General features: G+C 44.3%; 1 protein-coding gene across 1 annotated transcript in view; it reads right to left on the bottom strand.

The window, feature by feature from the left end:
* The window catches only part of LOC131203974 (actinia tenebrosa protease inhibitors-like), a 55735-nt gene that overhangs the window by 18255 nt on the left and 10954 nt on the right, over nucleotides 1–26526 (bottom strand). Inside the window, exons 2-4 of the mRNA XM_058194727.1 lie at nucleotides 13366–13545; nucleotides 11349–11399; nucleotides 7391–7567 (exon numbers count right to left, since the gene is read on the bottom strand). Coding sequence (XP_058050710.1) covers nucleotides 7391–7567; nucleotides 11349–11399; nucleotides 13366–13545 — 408 coding nt within the window. The remainder of the gene's footprint in view (nucleotides 1–7390; nucleotides 7568–11348; nucleotides 11400–13365; nucleotides 13546–26526) is intronic.

Genomic DNA, 26526 nt, shown 5'->3' with positions numbered 1-26526 from the left:
AACAATAAAAGGTACCAAAAACCAACTTTCACACTTTACACACATACAACACAACACAACACAACTGACTCACACACAATTTAAAAGCAGCTGCACTTCACACTTCACACAGCCACAAAAAGCTCAAAAACCAACTTTCACACTTTACATACACACAACACAACTGACACACACATACACACAAAATACTACATACAGCTTTCTGAGATTTTGTGTGTTTGTGTAGTTAGAGTGAAACACTACAGAAACACACCAAATCTCAGAAAGCTGCACAAATATATTATTTTATTTTATTTTATTTTATTTTATTTTATTTTATTATTTTATTTTATTGTGGACTTCAATTCCCAGAGTTCCACAGCCAGAAAAGCCAGAGAGCATTAATCACTCAGTGATGAAATAGATTAGCTAAGTTTAGATTAATTCTGTCTGGTGCTGAAAGCGAAACTGGGGCTTTCCGGCTGGGAAAAAAGCCATGAGGTCATCAGTAATCAGGTAAGTGCCTTAGAATCTCTTAAAAGGTTTTCTACATGTTTTCTACAGAAAACATGTTTTTAAATTCTGCTGATGAGGAACTCAGGTGAGATCCCAGAGTAGCCTTTAATTTTTTTTAAAGTTTAAAGGCTCTGCAGATCTCAGCTGAGCGGGATCCTCAAGGCTTTTTTTTACTTTTGAAGGCAATTTCTGTTCCTATGGTTGATTGTTCTTACTGTCAGAAAGTTCCTCCTCATTTCTAGGATGAATCTCTCCTTGATCAGTTTCCATCCATTATGCCTTGTCTGGCCTCCAGGTGCCTTGGAAAACAGGTTGAACCCCTTCCTCTCTGTGGCAGCCCTTCAAATATTAGAAGACTGCTATCATGTCTCCCCTGGTCCTTCTCTTCACTAGCCTAGCCATGCCCTGTAACCATTCTTCATATGTTTTAGTCTCCAGTCCCTTAATCATCCTGGTTGCTCTCCTCTGCACTTTTTCTAGAGTCTCAACATCTTTTTTATAGTGTGGTGCAGGGGTGAAATCTAAAAATTTTCCCTACCGGTTCTGTGGGCGTGGCTTAATTGGTGGGTGTGGCTTGGTGGTCAGATGGCTGGGTGGGCGTGGCCAATAACATTAAATAATAAAAATAATAAACAAAGTATAAAAAACAATAAAAGGTACCAAAAACCAACTTTCACACTTTACACACACACAACACAACACAACACAACTGACTCACACACAATGTAAAAGCAGCTGTACTTCACACTTCACATAGCCACAAAAAGCTCAAAAACCAACTTTCACACTTTACACACACACACACCACAACTCACACACACACACAAAAATACTACATACAGCCTTCTGAGATTTTGTGTGTTTGTGTAGTTAGAGTGAAACACTACAAAAACACACCAAATCTCAGAAAGCTGCACAAATATATTATTTTATTTTATTTTATTTTATTTTATTTTATTTTATTATTTTATTTTATTGTGGACTTCAATTCCCAGAGTTCCACAGCCAGAAAAGCCAGAGAGCATTAATCACTCAGTGATGAAATAGATTAGCTAAGTTTAGATTAATTCTGTCTGGTGCTGAAAGCGAAACTGGGGCTTTCCGGCTGGGAAAAAAGCCATGAGGTCATCAGTAATCAGGTAAGTGCCTTAGAATCTCTTAAAAGGTTTTCTACATGTTTTCTACAGAAAACATGTTTTTTAAGGTTCTGCTGATGAGGAACTCAGGTGAGATCCCCAGAGTAGCCTTTAATTTTTTTTTTTAAAGTTTAAAGGCTCTGCAGATCTCAGCTGAGCGGCGGGATCCTCAAAGGCTTTTTTTTTTACTTTTGAAGGCATGTTTCGGCTGAAGCAAAACCTTCTTTTAAAAGTAAAAAAAAACCTCTGCTGATGATGGGGCTCAGCAGAGGCAGGGGGCGGGGCCAGGGATTTTTGCTACCGGTCCTCTGAACCAGCAGCTGCCATCGCTACCGGATTGCGCGAGCCGGTCTGATCCGGGAGCATTTCACCCCTGGTGTGGTGACTAAAACTGGATGCAGTACTCTAGTTGTGGTCTTACTAGGGCATTATAGAGTGGTATTAGTACCTCACTTGATCTTGATTGTATCCCTCTTTTAATGCAATTTAGGATTGCATTGGCTTTTTTTGACTGTCGCTGCTGGCTCATATTTAGCTGGTTGTCCACTAAGACTCCAAGATCCCTCTCATAGTCACTGTGTATTAAGTCTGGTTTCACCCAGTTTATATGTGTGCTTTTGGGTTTTCTTACCTAAGTGTAAGACTTTACTTTTCTCTACATTGAATTTCATTTTGTTAGATAGGGCCCAGTGTTCCAGTCTGTCAAGATCCATCTGGGTCTTGAGCCTATCTTCTAAGGTGTTAGCTATTCCTGCCAGCTTAGTATCATCTGCAAATTTGGTGAGTTCCCCTTCTATTCCCTCATCTAAGTCATTTATGAAAATATTGAAGGGTACTGGGCCTGGGACGGAACCTTCTGGCACTCCACTGCTTACTTCTCTCCATGTAGACTTAGACCCATGAAGGACTACTCGTTGAGTACAATTTGTCAGCCAGTTGTGAATCCATCTGGTGGTGAAGCTATTTATCCCACTTTTTTCTAGCTTACGAAGAAGTAGGTTGTGGTCTACTTTGTCGAATGCCTTGCTGAGGTCTAAGTATATTACGTCCACAACAGTGGTGGGATTCAGCCGGTTCGCACCTATTCGGGAGAACCGGTTGTTAACTTTCTAAGCAGTTCAGAGAGCCGGTTGTTGGAAGAAATCTTATTTTGTTTTTTTTTTCTACTTTCCAGAGCTAATCCTGTAAAGAAGGCAGAAAGGAAACATTCTGGTGTTTCTAGCCTAATCTTTATTGCCCTGCTTACAGAAACTGCCTCTCTGCTTAACCCTTGTTACATTGTAATAGCTAAGGCGAAGCACCCATCGACATGAGTGATGTTGCTTTGGCCACACCCACAGAGTCACGTGACCACTGAGCCACGCCTACCCAGCTGGTCATTAGAGCAGAGAACTGGTTGTTAAATTATTTGAATCCCACCACTGGTCCATAGTATTTTGCTGGTCTACTAATTTAGGCACTATGTTGAAGAATGAAATAAGATTGGTTTGACATGATCTGTTTTTAACAAATCTGTGCTGGCTGCTAAACTTAAAGGTTTCTCCTGTCCAGTCATGTCCCATTCTAGGGGGTGGTGTCACCTGTACTAAAAAAAAAACAACCAATAAACTTACCCTATGAGAAAATGTTCATGATAGAAGCTCATAGTTTCTTGATAATGGTTGCATTACTTCTAATTAGGCACAAACATGCTGCTTGACAAACTTTTCTGGTTTTTTGCCCAGTATAAATATTAAACTAAGTGATCTGTAGATTATGCCCTCATTTCCTTTTTGAACATTGGGACATCGTGTTCCTCTATCAATGTCTGCATCTCATCATTTCTCTAAGAGATCTCTGAAATTACAGGGTGCCTCTGCAACTGCTCTATTTTAGCAAAAAGTACCTTTTCTGCTTACATTAAAAAAAACACAACTCTCTTTCGGTTATGGACGCAGTGAAACAATAAAATCGATCAGTTTAACCTTGGTGTCGCCGAGTGTACAGCCCTTCAACCACAAACTGAGCGATATGTCCATTTGAAAATCAACCTTAAATTTACCAAAATAATTTGGAAATGTAGCCTCACAGACAGAGATAGATAGCACGGAATGAAGTTGCTTTTATTCAAAAGGTTATGAGTTCTCCCACAAAACAGATCGGAGAGTCTGTGCTTTGAAGAGTTCAGGAATTCCACCTTTCTTATCATGGTAGGTGTCCTAAAATGATACAGGCAATGTTGTGGAAAAAAGAGAGAAGGGAAGGGAAAGGAAGAGAAGGGAAGGGAAGGGAAGAGAAGAGAAGAGAAGGGAGAGAGAGAGAGAGAGATATGTTATGAATCCACCAAAAGTAATATATCCATTATTACTATACTTACTGTATCTACATCATAGGCCAGTTTGGATGCAGTAATACAACCACAGGACAGGTTTAGATATCATACGCAGCCAGACAATATTTCGGAAGCTCAAAGCTCCAGCTTCTAAAGGCTTCGGGAAACCATGTGATGATGCTATCAGATATACAGACATTTTTACTCCTTTCTTTTATCAAGGAGTGGTAGATTTTAAAGCACACAACAGATAACCGCTTTGGCCTCAATACCATGACCACTTGATTCTTCTTCTTTTTCTGTGTGTGTTTTTTAATCTTTGTAAGTAGGGCCTCTCTCAAATATCTAGGTATCCCTGATAACAGACAATTACTCCTTACCCCATGGTTCAATCTATCTTCAGTACTAGCATGGAAGCATCTTCTCTAGGCTGCCCTTGAAAGCTGCAAGATAGCTTGGAGAAGCTAGGATGGCCGTACCTCTCTTCCCCTCTCTGCCTGGACCACCTGGGCAATCTACTGCCATAACTGACCTTCTGCCTAGTATTTTATTTTTATTTATTTTATTTATTTATTTTGTTACACAGTATATATAAGCATAAGCATGAAGTTACGAGATATATATATATGTATATATGTATAGGTCTTTGGTTATTTGGGTTTTCTCCCGCATAAAATTGGAAGTGTCTTGGCGACGTTTCGACAAAGTCTCATTCGTCATCCACAGGCTGGTGCTATCAGCTTCGTGCTTCTAAGAGCAATGTGTGATCGCAGCTGTTTCTTCCTTTTTAACTGCTAGTGGGGGTTTGAACTGATTGGTTGGGAGCTTGGCCATGTTCTGATTGGGTGGAGGGGTGTTCTGATTGGTTGGGGGTTTGGCTGTGCTCTGATTGGTTGGGGGGGTGTTCTGTTTGGGGGGGGCTTGGTTGTGCTCAGGTTAGTCTGAGTAGCAGGGGGATTTGAGTTGGTGAACTGCATAGCTGTTGTTTGGCTTCGCGTTCGTGGTCATGCTACATCTTCATGGTGGGTGTCAGTCTGCTGCATGTATGGATTGGGGGGGTTTGAAATGGCTAATGATGCAGCTGCGGTTTGGCTTCTGCTCTGTGGTCGTGCTTCATCATCGGTGTGGGTTTGAGTCTGCTTTCCACATGGATGTGTGGTGGTGACATGCTGTGTGGCACTCGTGAGTGTGGGTCTTGTGTCATTCTTCATGTTAGGGACTCGTTTGTCGATAAGGGTGGGTTTCCAAATGGCTGGTAGGCGGGAGGTATCATCTCATTTATTTATGCTATGTGGGCATTTTTCTATCTCGATGGCTTCTCTGATTATTCTGTTGTTAAAGTGTTCAGTTTTGGCAATAGTTCTGGTATTTTTAAAGTCAATTTTATGTCCTGTGTCTTTAAGGTGTTCCTCTTGGAGTTGGTTCCTCTTTTCTGACTGAGTTCTTATGTTCTTCAATGCGTGCACTTATTCTTCTGTTGGTTTGTCCAATGTAGGTGGTGCTGCAGGCGGTGCATGGGATTTCATATGTTCCTTGATTTTCTAACTCAGTTTTGTCTTTGGGGTTTCTTAGGATGATGGATATTTTTTGGTTTGTGCAGAATGCTGTCTTGATGTTACGTTTGTGGAGGATCTTGCTGATTCTGTCTGTGGTGCCTTTTATATATGGGAGGAGGACTTTGCCGTTTTCTTGTTCTCTGTCTTGGATTTTAGTGGGGGTTTCTTTATGGATTAGTTTGGTAATCTTATTTCTTTGGAATCCATTGGATGTTAGTACGTTAGTGAGAGTGTGTAGTTCAGTTTTTAGGTGTTGTTCATCTGCTAAGCGTTTTGTTCTGGAAATGAGTGTCTTGGCTACGGAGTTGATCTGTGCTGGGTGGTGGTGTGAGAGTGCATGCAGATAGCAGTTTGTGTGTGTTTTCTTCTGGTAGATGGTGTGTCCTAGGGAGCCATTGGATTTCCTGTAGACTAAGACATCCAGGAAGGGAAGTTGGTTGTTAGCTTTTGTTTCCATGGTGAATTTTATTTTGGGGTGTAGGCTGTTGAGGTGTATGAGGAAGTTGTCCAGTTTTTCTTTCCCGTGTGGCCAGATTATGAAGGTATCATCTACGTATCTGAGCCAGAGTTTGGGTTTGTGGTCAGATATATATATATCTGACTGAGATGGTGTAGGGTTTCCTGCCTGGGCAGGGGGTTGGACTAGAAGGCCTCCAAGGTCCCTTCCAACTCTGTTGTTATTATATTATATTATATTATATTATATTATATTATATTATATTATATTATATTATATTATATTATATTATATTATATTATATTATATTATATTATATTATATTAATTATATGGTATATATATATATGGTATTGTAGATCACACCTTTAACTTTTCCTAAGCATGTTTTTTTTTCAATCCCCAATCCTACCAAAGCATTTTGAACTCCATATAATGCTCTTCACTCCAGCCAATTTTAGAACATGGAAGGTCACTCATGGCCCCTAACCATGGCACAAAAGATAACTTGTCAATGGTTGATGTTGCCTTTGTCCCATGCCTGCCCCATAGCAGAGGCAAAGGCACCCTTAGCTGTCCCAGTTTAAAGGAGTTTTCTCTCTGGTCGTGGTACCCATTTTGCCGTCAACAGGAGGGAGGGAACTTCAGTGACAATGTCTTTGATAAAGTGGTCAGGCATTTGGGGCTGCAAGCTCCTTTCACACTTTGGGGCTGCGTTCATAAAATATGTATGATGAAAGAAGAATTTCTGCTTTGAGCTCATTCTTCCCCCATGGCTGAGGGACAACTTTTTCCTGGGGCCATTCAGTTTTGAGCAGGGGGAGGCTTTGATTTTTTTTTCATCTGGGCTTCAAATTGTTGTCCAATGTATTTGAAGGGTAGCCAGTCATGGAAAGGTTTACTTCAATGCCTGAATTACACCAGAGGTGTTAAACTCAAGGCCCGGGGGCTGGATCCGGCTCACAGGGTAGTTAGATCTGGCCCCTGGGGCCGCCCTGGAAATAGCGAAGGACTGGCCCAGGGTACCTCTTCCAGAAAAAACAGAGCTCGCCAGAGCTGCATGCAGCCCTCCCGAGCGCCATTTTCACTGGCAGAGGGTTGCAGGAGGCCATCCCAGCCAAAAATGGAGCTCGTGAGGGCTGTGTGTGGCCACCCCAAGCTCCATTTTCACTGGCAGAGGGTTGCCGTCGCAGCCAAAATGGAGCTCGGGAGCCCGTTTTCACTGGCAGAGCCCTCGGGCCACCACAGGTGCCCCCAACATGACTGATGGCGAGCTGGCCACACCCACCCCAACCACGCCCACCCCAGCCCCCCAAGGTCAAAGAGAACCCTGATGCGGCCATCAATGAAATGGAGTTTGACATCCCTGAATTACACTAAGACAAAAGTGAAGGTGTGATGTTGGTGGGGAAATATGTAAAATGTCTGGAACGTACCAAACACATCACACGCCTTTACACAATCAATATAGTCCAAAAAATTGTTTTCATTGCCTCCGCAGCCATGGTAAATAAACGCTGTGCACCGATGGAATTTAAAATCATAATAATATCGAATACTATGCATGTGGCACCATCCTTTTCTGGGATATAATCTGCATCTCTTGGATGTAACTAAAAGAAAAATAGGGTGAAGGACAACCGGGTCACATCTTATATATATTAATCTTTACAATCTATTCCAATCTTCCCATATTTTCCATATTCATCTCTTTTATATAATCATTTTTCACCATATCTTGTTATTTCAGCTTCTGCCATATTATTCTTTTTTTTTCAAGGATACTGAAGGATACTTGGAAGGATACTCTCTTCTCAGTACCTACCTTATTTTTTGAAGTATAAGATGCACCTTCCCCGCCCCCGCCCCCAAAAAAGAGAGTGAAAATCTAGGTGCGTCTTATACTCCAAATGTAGCCCTGCCCAGCCTCTCAAACGGAGGTTTCAGAGGCTGAAAAAAGCCTCAGAAATGAAGCTTCAGGAAAAAAGCCTCCAAACAGAGCTTCAGGAAAAAAAGCCTCTGAAAGGAAGTTTCAGAAAAAAAAGCCTCCAAACAGAGCTTCAGAAAAAAAAGCCTCTGAAAGGAAGCTTCAGAAAAAAAGCCTCCGAAACAGAGCTTCAGAAGTTTCTGAAGTTTCAGAGGCTTTTTTTCTGAAGCTCTGTTTCAGATGCTTTCAGAGGCAGAAAAAAAACGGCGTTTCAGAAGTTTCAGAAACTGAAAAAAAAAGCAAGGCACAGAGTTCACAACCAACAAACCTGTTGCTAAAATTCACCTCTGGGAACACCTGACTGGGGGTATTCCGGGAGGCCGATCCACCTGCCAATCAGCTTTTTTCTTACTTTCCTCCCCAAAAACTAAGGTGCATCTTATACTCCAAAAAATACGGTATCCTTCTATCCCCCTCCCCCATCCCCCCATCATCACAAGTGATGAAGTTTCTGGGATGAGAAGCTAAATATTTTCTTCTTCCTCCTCAAGGAAAAAAAAGAAAAAACCACAGTCCAGTTGTCTTTTGAAGAAGCGCCTTTGAGTCCCCGATACATCCTATCTTTTAGAAGTACATTCTAAAATGATTCTTGAAAGGAGAGGCAGGGAACCCTGTTCATCTATGCCTTTCCTTTCCTGCCTCCCAAGACAAGTGCCATCAAATGTCCAGCAAGAGAGACCTTCACGTATGAACCACTTCTCTAGGATCCCAGATTCAATGAAGGCATGGATTGGAAGGGAACTTACAGATCGTGTCCAATCTCCCTTTGGCATAAATTCCTTACTAAACCATCTCTGAAGGCGATTCATCCAATCTGTTCTAAATCCAGTCTAACATGAAGGGATTCTCTAGAGCAATGGTTCTCAACCTGTGGCCTATGGACCCCCAGGGGGCCGTGACGTCATCGCAGGGGGATTGTGAAGGCCCCGGGACACCGCAACCGTCATAAATATGAGTCAGTTGCCAGGCATCTGAATTCTGATCACGTGACCGTGGGGATGCTGCAACGGTCGTAAGTGTGAAAAACGATCATAAGTCACGTTTTGCGGTGCCGTCGTAACTTTGAACGGTCACTAAATGAACTGTTGTAAGTCGAGGACTATTTGTATGTTTTAGCATATTTGCCAGTTACAGGTGTTATATTAACTGGTCTGTGGCTTCGTCAGTCCCTCCCTCTTTCTGAGTACAAAGAGTATTTTATTCTTCTCCAATATTCTGCCATTCCAGCTATTTTCCAGAATTAGAGTCCAGGTTTCTTAGATCACAAAGGCCAGTTCAACATCTTTAGCATGATGAAATATTGGAGATACTTTTATTCACTTACAAGTCCCAAGGATGAACTCTAAATTATGGGCGATCCTGTGGCTAAAGCTAAGGAAGTCCATGGTGCGATGTAACTCTACAGAGCAAGACCAGCTGCTATAATTATCCGATCTTTGCTGGGCTCTGAGTAGGAAGGGAGAGGAAAGTCTTTGTTGTGGCCTGTCGGCCACCGGCCACTCCAGCAGCTGAATCAGGTGAGGAGGAGGCAGCAGCGTGGGAGTCAAGGTCAGCATCAAGGCAACCTGAGAGCTCCAAATGGGAAAAGGGAATGGAGGTGGCAGAGAGAGAGAGAGAGAGAGAGAGAGAGAGACAGAGAGAGAGAGAGACAGAGAGAGAGAGAGGCAGAGAGGCAGAGCCTGGGCCATCCATGAGCCCTCAGATGGAGAGTCAATAGCTCCCAGGTCTGGAGGTGGCTGATGAAGAAGAGGAGGAACATCTGGGTCCAGTGCCTGACATGCAGATGCACAGAAGGCAGAGGAGAGGAGAGCAGTGGAAATCTATGGGCCGATCCTTGGGATGGAAGAGCCACAGCTGTTAGCGAAGCCCTACTCTAGCTCTGGGGATAAAAGGCAGGGGGAGGAGATGAATAGATGTGGCAGACAACGATTCATCTCCCTGCCGGACAGACTTGTTAGCCTGTGGTGAGAGAGAAACTTTTGGCCCGGGCTACTGACACTCCTAATTAAAGGAATCATTGCTTCAACTACAGAGGGTTTGTCGTGTTTGGGGAACTGGGTCCTAAGGGTGAATCTCACATGGCCGTATGGTCTGCTTTTCCTGTATGCTTCCCCAAATTGCTCTTATGCCACATGCTTTGATGTGGCATAAAAGCTCAGGGGCTCAAACATCATATACACAGAAACTGTAAATTGGGTGCCAGAGAAAGAAGCTGATAGAAACACAGACACTCTTCGATTTACAACAGTTCACTTAGTGACCGTTCAAAGTTACAACAGCATTGAAAAAAGGGACATGGCCGTTTTTCACAGTTACGAACTTCGCAGCATCCCCGTGATCACATGGTCAGAATCCAGATGCTTGGCAACTGGCCCATATTTATGACCATTGCAGCATCCCAAGGTCGTGTGATCCCCTTTTGCGACCTTCTCACAAGCAAAGTCAAAGGGGAAGCTGGATTCACTTAGCAGCCGGATTACTAACTTATCAACTGCAACGATTCGCTTAACAACTGTGGCAAGAAAGGTCGTAAAATGGGGCAAAACTTACTTAACAAATGCCTCGCTTAATGACAGAAATTTGGAGCTCAATTGTGGTCGTAGGTGGAGGACTACCTGTAGATAGGACAAGAGGTCCATCCATCCATTATTTCAGTCCTACCCAATTTTAGTGTGTTTCAATCAACTTGGAAAACAAAAGTTTACCCATCCCTGCTGTTCTTATTGCTGATGGCCATAAGCCTGTCTCTTGTGATGTGATACTCTTTTGTGTACAGGCACATACACATTATTGTGGTCCGTCAGCAGCCTACGGAACTGGCAGCCGAGTCGGACAGCGATGAGGCTGAGGTGAGGCCAGGGCCATCGGGAAGTGAGGTGCGGACTCCAGAGCCTTCAGAGACTGATAGTAGTGAGGTAGAGGAACAGGAAGAGCCTGTTCCTAATGCATGCATGAGAAGAGCTGCCAGAAGGCAAGAGCAGCTCAAGCAGAGAGGACAACTCGGGAGTAGGGCCAAGAGATGATTGGCCCCTCCCATAAGGCTTAAAACAGACCAGCACCGGCATTTGGCCTTTGCCAGAAAACAATGTTGTAGCTGCGTCTTCTGCTTCGTCTTCTGCTTTGTATCTGTCTTTCCTTTTGTGGCTTCTGGATGTTTGCCAGGAAGGGTCTTTGGCACTTTGCCTAATTGGATCAAGGTTTGTGAGATAACTGAGGAATTTGTGTTGGGAGGCATTTGTTTTACTTTGAGTTGAACAACGCTGGGAATGTAGTAATTCCCAGCTGTTTGAATAAAGTTTGTTTTTCCATGGACTGAGTTTATTGCTACCTACTTGGGCCTGGGTCACAACACACACACTTTCATTGTGAGTCCCTGTAATATACTGTACAGACAACAGCATACATACGTTTCCTCCAGTTAAAAGTTCCAGCATTGTTTTCCATGGGTAATGTACGATCTAAGAATAAGAGACAATTGAGTGAACATTAGATGCAAATATCCTGCTTGGAAATAATATTACAAGGTCCTCAACTTACAACAGTTCACTTAGTAACCGTTCTAAGTTCCAACGGCATTGAAAAAAAATGAGTTATGACCATTTCTCACACTTATGACCGTTGCAGAATCCCCATCAGAGGTGGGTTTCTGGGCAGGTTCTGACCAGTTCTGGAGAACCGGTAGCGGAAATTTTGAGTAGTTCAGAGAACCCGTAGTAAAAATTCTGACTGGCCCCGCCTCCATCTCTTCTCTGCCTCCTAAGTTGATCGGGAGGAAATGGGGATTTTGCAGTAACCTTCCCCTGGATTGGGGAGGGAATGGAAATTGTACAGTATCCTTCCCCTGCCATGCCCACCAAGCCACGCCCACCAAGCCACACCCACAGAACCGGTAGTAAAAAGCTTTGAAACCCACCATTGATCCCCACGGTCACATGATCAACTTTCAGATGCTTGGCAACTGGTTCAGTGTCCCGGGGGGGGCTTGTCACATGATTGCCTTTGGCTACCTTCTGACAAGCAAATTCAATCGGGAATCCAGATTCATTTAACAACCAATTTGTTACTAACTTAACAAATGCAGTGATTCGCTTAACAACCGTGGCAAGAAGAGTCATAAAATGAAGTAAAGTCGCTTAACAAGTATTTCACTTAGCAATGTAAATTTTGGGCTCAGCTGTGGTCGTAACTCGAGGACTACCTGTACTTTATATCATTTTCAATAAAGATCAAAGACGGGCAAACATTAATCAGCCCAAATACGTTGTCTGAACTTTCATTCAGGAAAAAATTCCTCATTAGAATACCGTCGTCGAATAAAAAGGTCGCTTTTTATATCATATGGGGATTAATAAGGAGCTTAAAAGTCAAACAGCATAATTTTAATATAGCCACCAGGAAGCTCAACCATTAGACAAAAAAGAAAAACAGAAACATCCAAAAATTAAACAGAAGGGTAGTAACAATGTAGATAAAACAAAACTAGGTGATAAGGGGATACGGTGGCTCAGTGGCTAAGACGCTGAGCTTGTCGATCGAAAGGTCGGCAGTTCAGCGGTTCGAAAGCCTAGTGCCGCGTAACGGGGTGAGCTCCCGTGACTTGTCCCAGCTTCTGCCAACCTAGCAGTTCGAAAGCACGTAAAAAATGCAAGTAGAAAAATAAGGACCACCTTTGGTGGGAAGGTAACAGCGTTCCGTGTGCCTTTGGCGTTGAGTCATGCCGGCCACATGACCACGGAGACGTCTTCGGACGGTGCTGGCTCTTCGGCTTTGAAACAGAGATGAGCCCCTAGAGTCGGGAACGACTAGCACATATGTGCGAGGGGAACCTTTACCTTTAGGAGATAATGCTTAGAACATCACCTGATATACAGGTGGTTCTCAACTTACAACAGTTCACTTAGTGATCATTTAAAGTTACACTGAAAAAGTGACTTATGACAGTTATTCACGCTTACGACCGTTGCAGAATCCTCATAGTGACGTGATCAAAATTTAGACGCTTAGCATCTGGTTCATATTTATGACGGTTGCAGTGTCCCAGGGAGTCACCTGATCGCCTTTTGCGACCTTCTGACAAGTCAATGGGGGAGCCAGATTCACTTAGCAACCGTGTCACTAACTTAACAACTACAACGATTCACTTAACAACTGTGGCAAGAAAGGTCGTAAAATGGGGCAAAAGTCACTTGGCAAATGTTTCACTTAGCAACAGAAATGTTGGGCTCTATACTGGTAATAAGTTGATGACTACCTGTATAGTATTAAAACAAATGAACAAACACACCTGCCAGAGAAACCCAATAACAGTAATTACAAATTTTGCAAGAGGGACCAAAATGATGCAGCATGAAAATAAATCTCCAGGTACCTTGAAAATAAACCAATTGAGAGTTCAAACGTTTGCAAGTCTTGGCAGCTCCTTACCAAATTGTTGACACTGGTAAAGACAATCCTGTAGCGAGGCAAAGTTATTTTTATTGCCACCACAACCTCCGTAAACGAAGTTCAGGCATGCTTTTTTCTTGTGATCATAGTAAACCCTTTCCAATGTTTTTTCGCATTTTCCTTTGTTTGGTGGTAATACGCATTTATGTGGTAGTTTTCCTGGAAAGAAGAATTAAGAGTTGTAAACCTAATCTTGCGTAGGTTCTTCTCCAGAAACACTACACTACTTACCAGAGCATATAAAACATTTGCTAGACCAATTCTTGAATACACCTCGCCTGTCTGGAACCCACACCTCATTTCAGACATAAATACAATTGAGCGTGTCCAGAAATATTTTACAAGAAGAGTTCTCCACTCCTCTGAATGCAACAAAATACCTTATGCCACCAGACGTGAAATCCTGGGTTTAGAAAATTTAGAACTGCGCTGCCTTCGATCTGACCCGAGTTTAACTCATAGAATCATCTATTACAAAGTCCTTCCTGTCGAAGACTACTTCAGCTTCAATTGCAACAATACACGAGCACACAACAGATTTAAGCTTAATGTTAACCGCTCCAATCTTGATTGCAGAAAATATGACTTCAGTAACAGAGTTGTTAATACTTGGAATATACTACCTGACTCTGTGGCCTCTTCCCAAAATCCCCAAAGCTTCAACCAAAAACTGTCTACTATTGACCTCACCCCATTCCTAAGAGGTCTGTAAGGGGCGTGCGTAAGAGCACAAGCGTGCCTATCGTTCCTGTCCTATTGTTTCCTTCCGTTATATCCAATTAATATAGTCATTACATACTCATACTTACATATATGCTTATATATTGTATAGTTATTTCATGCTTATGCTTATATATACTGTGTGACAAAAATAAATAAATAAAATAAATAAATAAATAAATAAGAACAAAGCTTTGCTGGCTGAGGTATTCTGGGAGTTGAAGTCCACAAGTCTTAAAAGTTGCCAAGGTTGGAGACCCCCTGCACTAAACAACAGATTATGTACAATAACCACTGTACAGTACTAAGGTAGGACTGAATAAGTGGTCTGCTTAAAGATGTTTAGTTTGAAACTGACTTGCTTAAACATGTGAGACAGGTTCCCACCAGCCATCCCTTGGCTTCCCAAGTACATCCTCAGTGCCCCAAAATGAATAATAAATAAAACTTAAAATAAAATCGCTGTGCAATGTTAGCTCAGTTCTCATTCCTCTGCAACCCTTCCTTTTTGCAGCTGTTGCCTAACATCCAAGATACAGAAGGAGTTGCGCAGAGGATTACAAACTGCCCAGGAGGAAGAATGTTACCTGTTAAGTCTTACCTTTCTCCTTGCAGCCAGATGTGACAAATTGTAGGACTAGCAGAAGGCAAATGGGGCCCCAGGCCTGCATGGCAATTTGCCTCTAGAAAATATTTATTTCTAAGTAAACCCAGTTTTGTCAGTACTTAAGAGAAAACCAATCACTTGGAGAGAGTCGGTTAGGTTTTGATAGATTTTTTTCTGCGCCTGCTCTGTTTTAACTGAAGTTCTCTTCCTGTATTTAAATAAAATATGATTGCTTTTCAGGCAGGGACACAGGGAGACCATAAAGTTAACCTTGGCTGGGCAGGCATTCACCCCTTGAGCATATATTATTCACGGATGGATTTGATTTATATGCCATCCATCTGATCCTACAAAACGATTAGGGCAGGGGTGGGTTCTACTTACCTTTACTACTGGTTTGCAATGGGAGCATGCACGCTTCTGCGCATGCGCAAATCTCCTACGGTGAGGTCGGGGCGGGTGGGCAGAGACTCCCACTGGTTTTACTACCAGTTCTATAAAACCGAACTGAATGGGGAGTAACCCACCATTGAATTAGAGGCTTCCTTGGTTAGAGGCAGGCGGAATTTTGGGATCCCTTGGGAGTTGTGAAAAACAATAGAGAGATGCCCTCACAAGATGTGGGGACGTGGTGGCTCAGTGGCTAAGATACTGAGCTTGTCGATTGAAAGATCGGCAGTTCAGCAGTTTGAATCCCTAGTGCCGTGTAACGGGATGAGCTCCCGTTACTTGTCCCAGCTTCTGCCAATCTAGCAGTTCGAATACACATAAAAAATGCAAGTAGAAAAATAGGGATCACTTTTGGTGGGAAGGTAACAGCGTTCCGTGCACTTTGGCGTTTAGTCATGCCGGCCACATGACCACGGAGACGTCTTTGGACAGCGCTGGCTCTTTGGCTTTGAAACGAAGATGAGTCCCGCCCCCTAGAGTCGGGAACGACTAGCACATATGTGCCAGGGGAACCTATACCTTTTATTACAAAATAGCCATGGAAGGGCCTGAAATGTCGTACCTTGATGAACGTATCTTTTCTTTTATGTACACTGAGAGCATTTGCACCAAGACAAATTCCTTGTGTGTCCAATCACACTTGGCCAATAAAAAATTCTATTCTATTCTATTCTATCACAATCTGCTCAGTTTTGTGTGGTCTTTTTTTTGCAGATCCAACGGAATCAAGACATTGGTTTTTCTGTTCTTACTGATTTTACCTTTATTTGAATGCCAGTGAGACCTCTCTGGAATACACAGATATTCTTGGACATGAACTGCTCATCACTTTTTAAAAAATGCAAATAACCTTAAAAATAAGAATGAGAAAGGGAGATTCCTTATGAATGCTGTTTTCATACAGTTCATTTCTGGAAAGTAAACAAAAGTGTTTTACCTGGATATAAAATCAGAACAGGTTTGGCAGCACTAACTCTGATTAACATATTTTATTAAAAGGCACAATGTTTTCTGAGCTTGCAGGATCATAAGCCCTGACTAACATTAGCCCAGCCCCAAAACCTGAATCAATATTTGCTAAGGATGGGTGCAATCCCCAAACAACGGGAGCATCACTTGAACACCCTTAGCACCAGGGGTGAAATGCTCCCGGTTGAGACCAGATCGCATGATCCGATAGCGATGATGGCGGGTGAGTCGGAGAACCGGTAGGAAAAATCCCTGCCCACCCACAGCTGAGCTGCACGATCATCAGAGGGTTTTTTTTTTTAACTTTCAAAATCATTTTTTTTTCGGTTGAAAAAATGCTTTTAAAAGTAAAAAAAAAGCCCCTGATGATTGTGCGGCTCAGCTGGGATCGTCAGAGGCTTTTAAAAGCATTTTTTCCACAACCTGTTTGGCCGAAGAGATTGTAAAGAAATGCTTTTAAAAGCCTCTGACGATCCCAGCTGAGTTGCCTGATCATCAGAGGCTTTTAAAAGCATTTTTTGCAGCCTCTTCGGCCAAAGAGGTTGTAGAAAATTGCTTTTAAAAGTAAAAAAAAAAAATTGGCCCCGCCCACCCAGTCACATTACCCCCACCACCAAGTCACACCCACAGAACTGGTAGTAACAAATTTTACATTTCATCACTGCTTAGCACTGACAAATTCACCATCAGTCAATTGCAAAAGGCAGCTTTAGTTGGAATAACTTACATCCTGCGATGATATCTGAAACACTATCGAACATCCATACCTGTCCATTCCAAGCTCCTTTGGGAAGGAGTTGATAGGTGGACAAAAATGTCAAATTCAGCCTAGACATCTGCCTCACTGTGCAATGAAATAATTCCCACATCAAAATCTAAGCCAGTGTACTCGAGTTTATGTATGCAGACTTATTCTAAACATGAGATTCCTTGGTGACTTTACACCTTGACCTCTTTCAACTATTTTTAAGATTACCAGTAAGGGCTCTAAAGTTACTCTAAGATCAATGGCCACAACTAACTTCTACAACTAATTTTCTATTTTAAGCATTTATAATGTTTAAGCTAGGAGCCGTGGTGGCCCAGTGGTCAGAATGTTGTATTGCAAGCTAACTCTTCCTACAGCCTGAAGTTCAATCTTGACCGGCTCAAGGTTTACTTGGCCTTTCATCCTTCCGAGGTTGGTAAAATGAGGACCTAGATTGTTGGGAGCAATATGTGAAAGTATTGTAAAGCATTAGGGAACAGTATATAGTAGCTATTGCTAATGCTAATGCTAGCAGTAACTCAACAGAGAATTATAAAGATTAAAATCTAATTGAAGCCAGAACTTTTCTTTTAGGACTGATCTGTTATGTTTGGGTATTGACGAGGCAGGAGACCAGGTTAGTGACAACAGCTCTTTAATATAGTGTGACCCAGCAAAACTCTGGAGAAAAACCTCTCCTTATATACACTTCAGCCAGAGGCTGTATCCAATCAGAAGCGAGATACTTCCCGCCTAAAACTCCCGCCAAAACTTACAGTAATACATTACACTCCTCCCCTCCCAGAAGGCACTTTGCCAATATTTGCATATTACTTCTCTACGTAGTCCCGCAGGTACGTGGGGCGTCTCCTGACTCTCCCGGACCTGCGCAGTTCACTTTCTGGAGTTGAGTCGAGCTTGCCGGAGGGGCTTTTCGTTCCTCTGAGCTCCTCCTCCCGGCCATCCGGCCCTGGATTATTCGCCGGCTCGGACCTGCTGTCCTCTAGAGGGACCGGAGGGTGTCGCTGGACCTCGCCTGACTCAGATAAGTCTCTGTTTGGTTCTCGCTTCCTGTTTGTTCTCGGCTCCAGTCAGCTGTGGGGTTAATTAAATCATAGTCAGGGCTGGTCTCGCCTAATTCTGCCTTATCGCTCAATCTGTTTCTTAATTGATCTATGTGGCGCCTCCAAACTCTGCCATCGTCTATTTCCACTAGATAAGATTTGGGGCCCGTTTGTCTATGACTATCCCCTCTTCCAGCTTGGGCCGTCGCTGTAATTATGTGCCCACACTGAGTCTCCTATGTTTAATTCCGGATTCTATCTGGTTTTGTTTTGAACCCGTCCTGCACGTAGTTCGGTGTAGCCGGTCTAGCGGGCACCGTAGCTTCCGCCCCATTAATAGCTCGGCTGGGCTGCGGCGGTGGCCACAGGGGTCCTGTGTTGGACGGTTAGGAATCGTCGATCTGTGCCTGCCAATCGCCGGGCCGCCGTGATAGCGCTTCTTTCGCACTCCGAACAAAGCGTTCAGCAAGGCCGTTCGACGCGGGTGGAACGGCGCTGAGAGGCATGTCGGATGCCCTCTTCAGCCAGGTACCCTTCAAATAATGCTGCGGTGAACTGTGGGCGTTATCGGACACGAGGGTGTCCGGTAGCCCGTGCGTGGCGAAAAGGTGTTTTAGTGCTGCAATGACAGCTCCGCGGTTGTGGATTTCATTAGATGATCTCCAGCCATTTGGAGAATGCATCCACCACAATTAGAAATGTTTGGCCGTGGAAGGGGCCGGCAAAATCAATGTGTATGCGGGACCAAGGGCCTTGGGGTTTCTCCCACTCCAACACTGGGGCCGTAGGTGGTAGTGGTCTGGATTCCTGACATACCTGGCATCGGCCAACCCTGTCACCGATTTCCCTGTCCATTAGGGGCCACCAAACATAGCTCCTGGCTAGCCCCTTCATCCTTACAATTCCTGGGTGACCCTCATGCAGTAGTTCCAGGACTTTTTTTCTCAGCTTCTCTGGAACTACCACCCTATCCCCCCAGAGCAGGCACCCCCCTTGCACAGACAATTGCCCTCTTTTCTTTACAAACTCTCTAAAACGGTCGCCCGGCACAGCGGGCCATCCCCTTTGAACCCAACCGATTACAATTCTTAAAATAATGTCCCGGTAGGAGGCCCGAGCCACTTCCTGCGATGTGACTGGGCCAGAGTCCCAAGAGTCAATTAGTAGAACGGGGGCGCCCGGAGTAGGGTCCTCGATTTCCCCGGGCAATGGGCATCTGCTCAATGCGTCCGCATGCCCCAGCTCTTTTCCAGGTCGATGCTGCAGTTTGTAAGAGTAGGCGGCCAGAAAAATAGTCCATCTGGTCAGCCGGGGCGATAGTGCCACTGGCGTTGGGCGGTCGCCAGCCAGTAATCCCAATAGCGGTCTGTGGTCAGTGATAATTTCAAAGTCTCTCCCAAAAACGTATTCGTGAAATTTTTTCACCCCTGACACTATTGCGAGAGCCTCCCTATCTAGCTGGCTGTAATTCCTCTCAGCCGGGGACATTGTTCGTGAATAGAACGCTATAGGGGCTTCAGTGCCGTTTGGGAGTCTGTGGCTAAGTACCGCTCCTACTCCATAGGGGGACGCATCACAAACCAATACTAACGGCAGTCTGTTGTTGTATTGTATTAACAGGCTATCGCTTGATAGCAAACTTTTTACTGCCTCAAATGCCCTATTCTCTGACTTCCCCCACGACCAAGCAGTGTTTTTTCCAAGCAATTTATGCAGCGGTTCAGCAACGGTTGCCTTGTCTTTTAAAAACACGGCGTAAAAGTTTACCAGACCCAGGAAAGCCTGGAGTTCTGTCTTGTTTTTGGGTGCTGGGGCTCTCTTTATCGCCTTGACTTTGCTCTCAGTGGGGTGAATCCCTTTTTTGTCTATTCTATAGCCTAAAAATTCAACAGATTCGACCCCTATCTGACACTTGCTTGCTTTGACTTTTAATCCTGCCGACCTAAAAATGGCCAAAACTTTCCTTAATCGCTTTCCCAGTTCTCTTAAATCTTCCCCTGATACCAACACATCATCGAAATAGGGTACGACTCCCGGTAACCCTTGTAGGAGCCGTTCCATCAAATTTTGGAATAGCCCCGGGGCCACACTCACCCCGAACTGTAACCGGGTGCACTTAAAGGCACCCCGGTGCGTTACAATGGTCTGGGCTTCAGCTGTGCTAGCATCTACGGGTAGCTGTTGGTACGCTTGTGCGGAGTCTAGTATTGAGAAACCTTGTCCGTGCCCTAGTGAGTGCAATAAGTGTTGCACTACTGGAACTGGGTAGGCGCTCTTTTGCAATGCTTTGTTCAAGGTAGCCTTGTAATCAGCGCAAATTCTTATGGACCCGTCTGGTTTTATAGGGGTGACGATTGGCGTCTCCCATTTGGCATGGTCAACTGGCACTAGTATCCCCTGGCTGACTAATTTATCTAACTCTTTGTCGATTTTAGGTTTGAGTGCAAAAGGAACCCTCCTTGCCTTTAACCTAATGGGAGCTATTTGGGGGTCTAAATTGAAGGAGATAGGGGTCCCCTTGTACTTGCCTAAACGGTCCTCAAATACGTCTGCGAATTCCTCCATTAGGGCGTTTTGCAGGTTGCATCCGGTCCGGTGGACGCCAGTCACCCCCATTCCCAACGCCTGAACCAGTCTAGCCCCAGCAAGCTTGGCAAGGTTCCTCGACTAACGTGATGGGCAGGGTCTTTTCGTATGTCCCGTACTTGACCTCGGCGGTCGTTGTCCCTCGAACAGGGATGCGGTTGCCCTGGTAATCCTGCACCCGGGCCGTTGTTTCTGTAGCTTGCGCTTTGCGATGTGCGGCAAGGCTTTCACAAAAGTGTCCCAGGACATGATTGTGATAGCTGATCCTGTGTCTACTTCCAGTCGGCGCGATGCGCCTTCAATTGTCGGGTTTGTGAAGATCTTTTCTTGATGCGGGTAGCTGCGTGGTCTATGGTAACAGTCATTCGGTTTGACTTCGCTCTTTCTTTCCTGGCCAATCGCGGTCGCCTCGCGATCTCGCTCTGATTGGCTGGTTTGAAATTTCGGAATGTGGGGTTTGCATCTCTGACTCAGAGCCGCTCTGATTGGCCGATTTGAATTTTCGGCGGAAGGTTGGGGTGCTCGGCAGACTTGAGCCAGGTGCCCTTCCTTTCACACCGCCGCAAATGGCGTCCCTGAACTTACATCTTTGGCGCTGATGTCGCCCGCAACTTCCGCATTCCTCCGGGTCTTCCTTGTCGATTTTCCGGTGTAGTGGACTTCTTCCTCCTCTTCGCTGGTTGACTCACGATAGGTTTCTTCGTGGTGGACTGTGCTCGGCTTTGCGCCCGCCATCGGCGTGAGTCGTTTTGTAAGGTGTCTGCTGCATGGTTGGACATCTCATGGGCTCTGGCCGTCCAGGCGTTTGCCAATATCAGGTTGCTCTTGGCCAGCAACCGTCTCCTCAACGGATGTCTCTGACCCCCGTATAAGTTGTTCCAGCAGCTCTTCGTCCAGATCGCGGTACTCGCAATGCTTGGAGGCTTGTCTCAGGGCTGCCATGTAGTCGCTGATAGACTCGCCTTCTTGTTGCCTCGCTCCCCAAACTCGTGCCGTCGAGCGTATTTGGGCGGGGCTGGTGCGTAGTGATTCTTCAGGAGGGTCTGAAGGGTCTGCCACGATCGGAGTGTGGCGGTGTTGGCTCCGCTAGGGCTTCTGACGGCGATGACTGTGGACCCACAGTGGCTTATGAAGTAAGCCCGTTTACGGTTGTCGGAGACTCCCTGTAGCTCGTTTGCCTCCAGGAAACTCTCGAAACGGGTCATATATATTCCCCATGTCTCCTGGGCAGGGTCAAACGGAGTGGGTGGCGTGTAGCCGGTCATCGCTGCATTCGCCGTCACCTTGCTGGGTTTGATTCTCGTAGTGAGTTCAGCTCTGTTCTGGTGCTCTGCCTCAATATCCCACCTTCGTCGCCAATGTTATGTTTGGGTATTGACGAGGCAGGAGACCAGGTTAGTGACAACAGCTCTTTAATATAGTGTGACCCAGCAAAACTCTGGAGAAAAACCTCTCCTTATATACACTTCAGCCAGAGGCTGTATCCAATCAGAAGCGAGATACTTCCCGCCTAAAACTCCCGCCAAAACTTACAGTAATACATTACAGATCGATACACGATTAGAAAGGAGATATGGAAGATTATTTCAATATGTGATTATTGCATAGTCTACTACTTCAGACTATTATATGCACAAAGCTGGAAAGATTCAATAGTGTGGTGACATGGTTGATGAAATTGACAGAAATTTTTGGGATGGCCAGACCGATCTGTTTTGATTAGGGAAAAGTCTTTATCAACATGTGTTATCTCTCCTGCAGGAGCTGCATTGGTTGCTGATTTGCTTCCCGGTGTTGTTTCTGGGATGGGGATTATTATTATAATTTTATTATTTTTATTTCTTGTATATTGTGTTCTTATTTCTCGTAAGCTGCCTTGAGCCTCTGTGAGCCGGTAGGCAGCAATATGAATTTTCCAAATAAAATAAATATTCACCAATGACTGAAAACTCCTTATGGGCTTTTGGCATACAAAGAAAACAGTTTTGGGGCTTAGAGTTTGATACCCTGTTTCCCCCAAAATAAGACATCCTCTGATATGCCATGTGGGCTTTTGAGCGCATGGCAATAAGGTCAAGCACTTATTTCAGGGTTCAATAAAATATAAGACAGGCTCTTATTTTGGGGGAAACACAGTATTAGAAAGAATAAGTTCAGAAAGAAGGGAAATATTTAACCTTGTAGAAAGAGGTTTGATTAGAATAATGTCTCTAACTGCAGAGGGAAAACTTGGAAACCACTTCTTTATATTTCTTCGTGTGTTTTTTGTTCTTTTATTTCCTTTTTTCTATTTCCTTTTTTTCTTCGTTTCTTTTCCCCTCTTTCTCTTTCAAATTTACTCTATCTTTTTTTTTTATTGGACTTCCTTTGCAGAATGAATCCTTTTATAGCTTGGAACTTCGTGCAGAAAGAGAGCAATGGGATTTCGAAAGGGTGGCTGAACGTGATGTCTCAAGGCTTTCTTTTTCTTTGTTGTCCTTTTCTCAAATCCTAAGAGAAGAGAGCTATAGAGGAACAGCCTCCCAAATTAGGGGGTTTCTTCACAGTTATTGTCCTTTTTCTTAGTAAATTACATTTAAAAAAATGTGAACGTTCTGGTTTTATTGCTTCGCTTTCAAATTGTATGAAGGTGGAATGGAGTTTTTTGCCTCTAGCCGAAGATGGTGAAATTTCAAGCCAGGTAGAATGAGGTGTGATCACGTTTCTCTCCCTTTTTTTCCCCCGTCAAGACTCTTTGACCCCCACATAACTCTTTAGGTCTCTCTCTCTCTCTCTATAAAAGAAAGCGAGTAAACTAAAGGCAACTTTAGAAGTATTCACTCTCCATGCCATCAAAATGAATTCCAAAGCTAACTGCGAAGCTAACAGAGCACCCGAAATTCCAGTAAGTTGTTTCATTTTTCAGTTCTAATAATGCTCAAGCTGGGAAACTGCATTTGGCAGATGAGCGATATAAAGAATAAAATAGCGCAAATGAAAGGGCTGTTGCTAAAATCACTCTTTGTGCTTTTGGGCAGTTGTCCCACCACTATTAACTGTGGGCTTTTTTAAAAAGTCATACGAAATGCTAATTTATCAAACGGGCTTCTCTGTTCTAATCAAACTCACAGGTGGGGCTGCTGTCGGTTCAAACCGGTCCGTGCGAACTGGTAGTTGCGACCAGTGGGTGGGCCTGCCCACCTGCCCCGGCACTATCCTGTCCTATGTCGCCCTGTATTTGAAGCTGTGTGTATGTGCAAAAGGCACGCATGATTGAGTGAAGCAAGCGTACACACTTGCACGCTTACATTTTCAGTGCTGGGCGAACCGGTTGTTACATTATGTGTGCGCACCTCTGATCAAACTGCTTATTTTGTATTGATTTATCCATAAATCTTTGGAGAGAGGAATGGCAGCGAGGAAGGGTGGAATTGAGAAAGAGTTGTTGACTGTCAATAGTAAAAAAAAAAAAAGGCATTTCTTAGTCTAATTGGCTAACCAAAGCAGTTGGGTGGAGAATAAGCACTCAAAGCAAGTAAACCTTAGAATAAAAATATATTCATAACACTCAAGCCTTTGTCTTTTTAATGGACACTTGAAAAGGAAAATAGCACCAAAAATTCCACAGTTCAACCCTGAGCTACTTATATTGAAAAGGAAGATAATTTGCTCAACACTTGCCTTTCTTAGCTGGCCTTTATTTTATGTCATTATTCTATTTTTCCCATTAATATGTAACATTATTTAGTCGAGGTAGTCCTCGACTTACAACAGTTTCTTTAGAGACCATTCGAAGTTACAATGGCACAGAAAAAAGTGACTTATGACCAATTTTCACACGTATGACCATTGCAACATCCCCATGTTCATATGATTTATATTCGGATGCTTGACGACTGCTTCATATTTATGTCCCGGGGTCGTGTGATCCCCTATTGCAACCTTCTGACAAGCCAGATCAATGGGAAAGCAGGATACCCTTAACAACTGTGTTACTAATTTAAGAACTGCAGGGATTCACTTAACAGATTCACTTAATCTGTACGCTGATGATACTCAGCTGTACTTTTCCACCCCGGGCCACCCCAATGAAGCGGTCGAAGTGCTGTCCCGGTGCCTGGAAGCTGTACGGGTCTGGATGGGGAGAAACAGACTCAAGCTCAATCCTTCCAAGACGGAGTGGCTGTGGATGCTGGCATCCCGGTACAGTCAGCTGCATCCGCAGCTGACTGTTGGGGGCGAGTTAGTGGCCCCAAAGGAGGTGGTTCGCAACTTGGGCGTCCTCCTGGATGGATGGCTGTCCTTCGATGAACATCTGGCGGCCGTCTCCAGGAGGGCCTTTTACCAAGTTCGCTTGGTTCGCCAGTTGCGTCCCTTCCTTGACCGGGATGCCTTATGCACGGTCACTCACGCTCTGGTTACGTCTAGGTTGGATTATTGCAATGCTCTCTACATGGGGCTGCCCTTGAGGTGCACCCGGAGGCTACAGTTAGTCCAGAATGCAGCTGTGCGAGTAGTAACAGGAGCCGCTCGTGGCTCCCACGTGACATCACTGCTCCGTAGTCTGCACTGGCTTCCTGTGGTTTTCCGGGTGCGTTTCAAGATTTTGGTTACCATCTTTAAAGCGCTCCATGGCTTAGGACCCGGGTACTTACGAGACCGCCTGCTGTTACCCTTTGCCTCCCACCGACCCGTACGCTCTCACAGAGAGGGCCTTCTCAGGGTGCCGTCCGCCAAACAGTGTCGGCTGGCGGCCCCCAGGAGTAGGGCCTTCTCTGTGGGGGCAGTGACGCTCTGGAACGAACTTCCCCCTGGCCTACGTCAAGTGCCTGATCTTCGGACCTTCCGTCGTGAGCTCAAAACATATTTATTCATTCAAGCGGGACTGGCATAATATTGTTGAATTTTAATTGGTTTTTTTAATATTTTAAAATTTTAAAACTAAATTTTTAATTATCAGCCTTTCTAATTTTCTATGTTTTAAATGTTGTCTTAATTGCATATACTCTGTTTTTTATTTTGGCTGTACATCGCCCTGAGTCCTTCGGGAGAAGGGCGGTATAAAAATTTAATAAATAAATAAATAAATAAAACAAATGTGGCAAGAAAGTTCGTAAAATGGGGGCAAAACTCACGTAACAAGTTTCTCACTTAGCAACATAAATGTTGGGCTCGAGTGTGGTGGCAAGTCAAGGACTTCCTATACTAAGAAAGGATTTTTCCACTTTGCTCAGGTTATTAAAGGAGTCCACCTTTAGTAGTTTTCTGGCATTTGGTGCCCTCTTTTGCTTCCTGTAAAAATGCCCACCTAAGAAGAAAAAGATGGGTGAGATTTGGGAGAGGGTACAATCAGTGGTGAAATCTGAACCCGTTTACTACCGGTTTTCTGGCTGCGCATGCGCACCGCGTGCCAAACGCATGGTGCGCACACCATGCCCCAAATGCGAGGGGTGTGTGCACATGTGCGGTGCACACCAAAAGGAGGCATGGGGTAAGCAGAACAGCAGGCAGGGTGTGTGTGTGTGATCAGCTGTGGCACGCTATCTTTTTTTTTTACTTTTAAAAGCATTTTTTTTTACAACCTATTCGGCCGAATAAATTGTAAAAAAAAAAATGCTTTTAAAGGTTAAAAAAAAGGCTCTGACGATCGCGCGGCTCAGCTGTGATTGTCAGAGCCTCTTTTTTTACCTTTTAAAAGCATTTTTTGCAACCTATTTCTACCCTTCGGGCAGGAAAAGCAAGTGAGCCAGAAAGAAGCGGCAAGCGGGCGATTGGGTGGGCATGGGTCGGGGGTGGGGGCAGGGATTTTTGCTACTGGTTGTCCGAACCATCCGCCATTGCTACCAGATCGGCTGATCCAGTCCGAACTGGGAACATTTCACTCCTGGGTACAATAACATTCTTCTGAACTTCCGTTTACCAACTAAGCTGCCGACTCTTTTCCTAGGGATTCAAGTTTATCCCCAGAATCCCATAAGACAGGAAGCAAGTCATTCTCATCTCCTCGGTGTTGGTGC

This window comes from Ahaetulla prasina, chromosome 9 (assembly GCF_028640845.1).
Source record: "Ahaetulla prasina isolate Xishuangbanna chromosome 9, ASM2864084v1, whole genome shotgun sequence".
NCBI lineage: Eukaryota > Metazoa > Chordata > Lepidosauria > Squamata > Colubridae > Ahaetulla > Ahaetulla prasina.
Note: the sequence above shows the minus strand (reverse complement) of the source record. Positions and strands in the feature narration are given on the sequence as shown.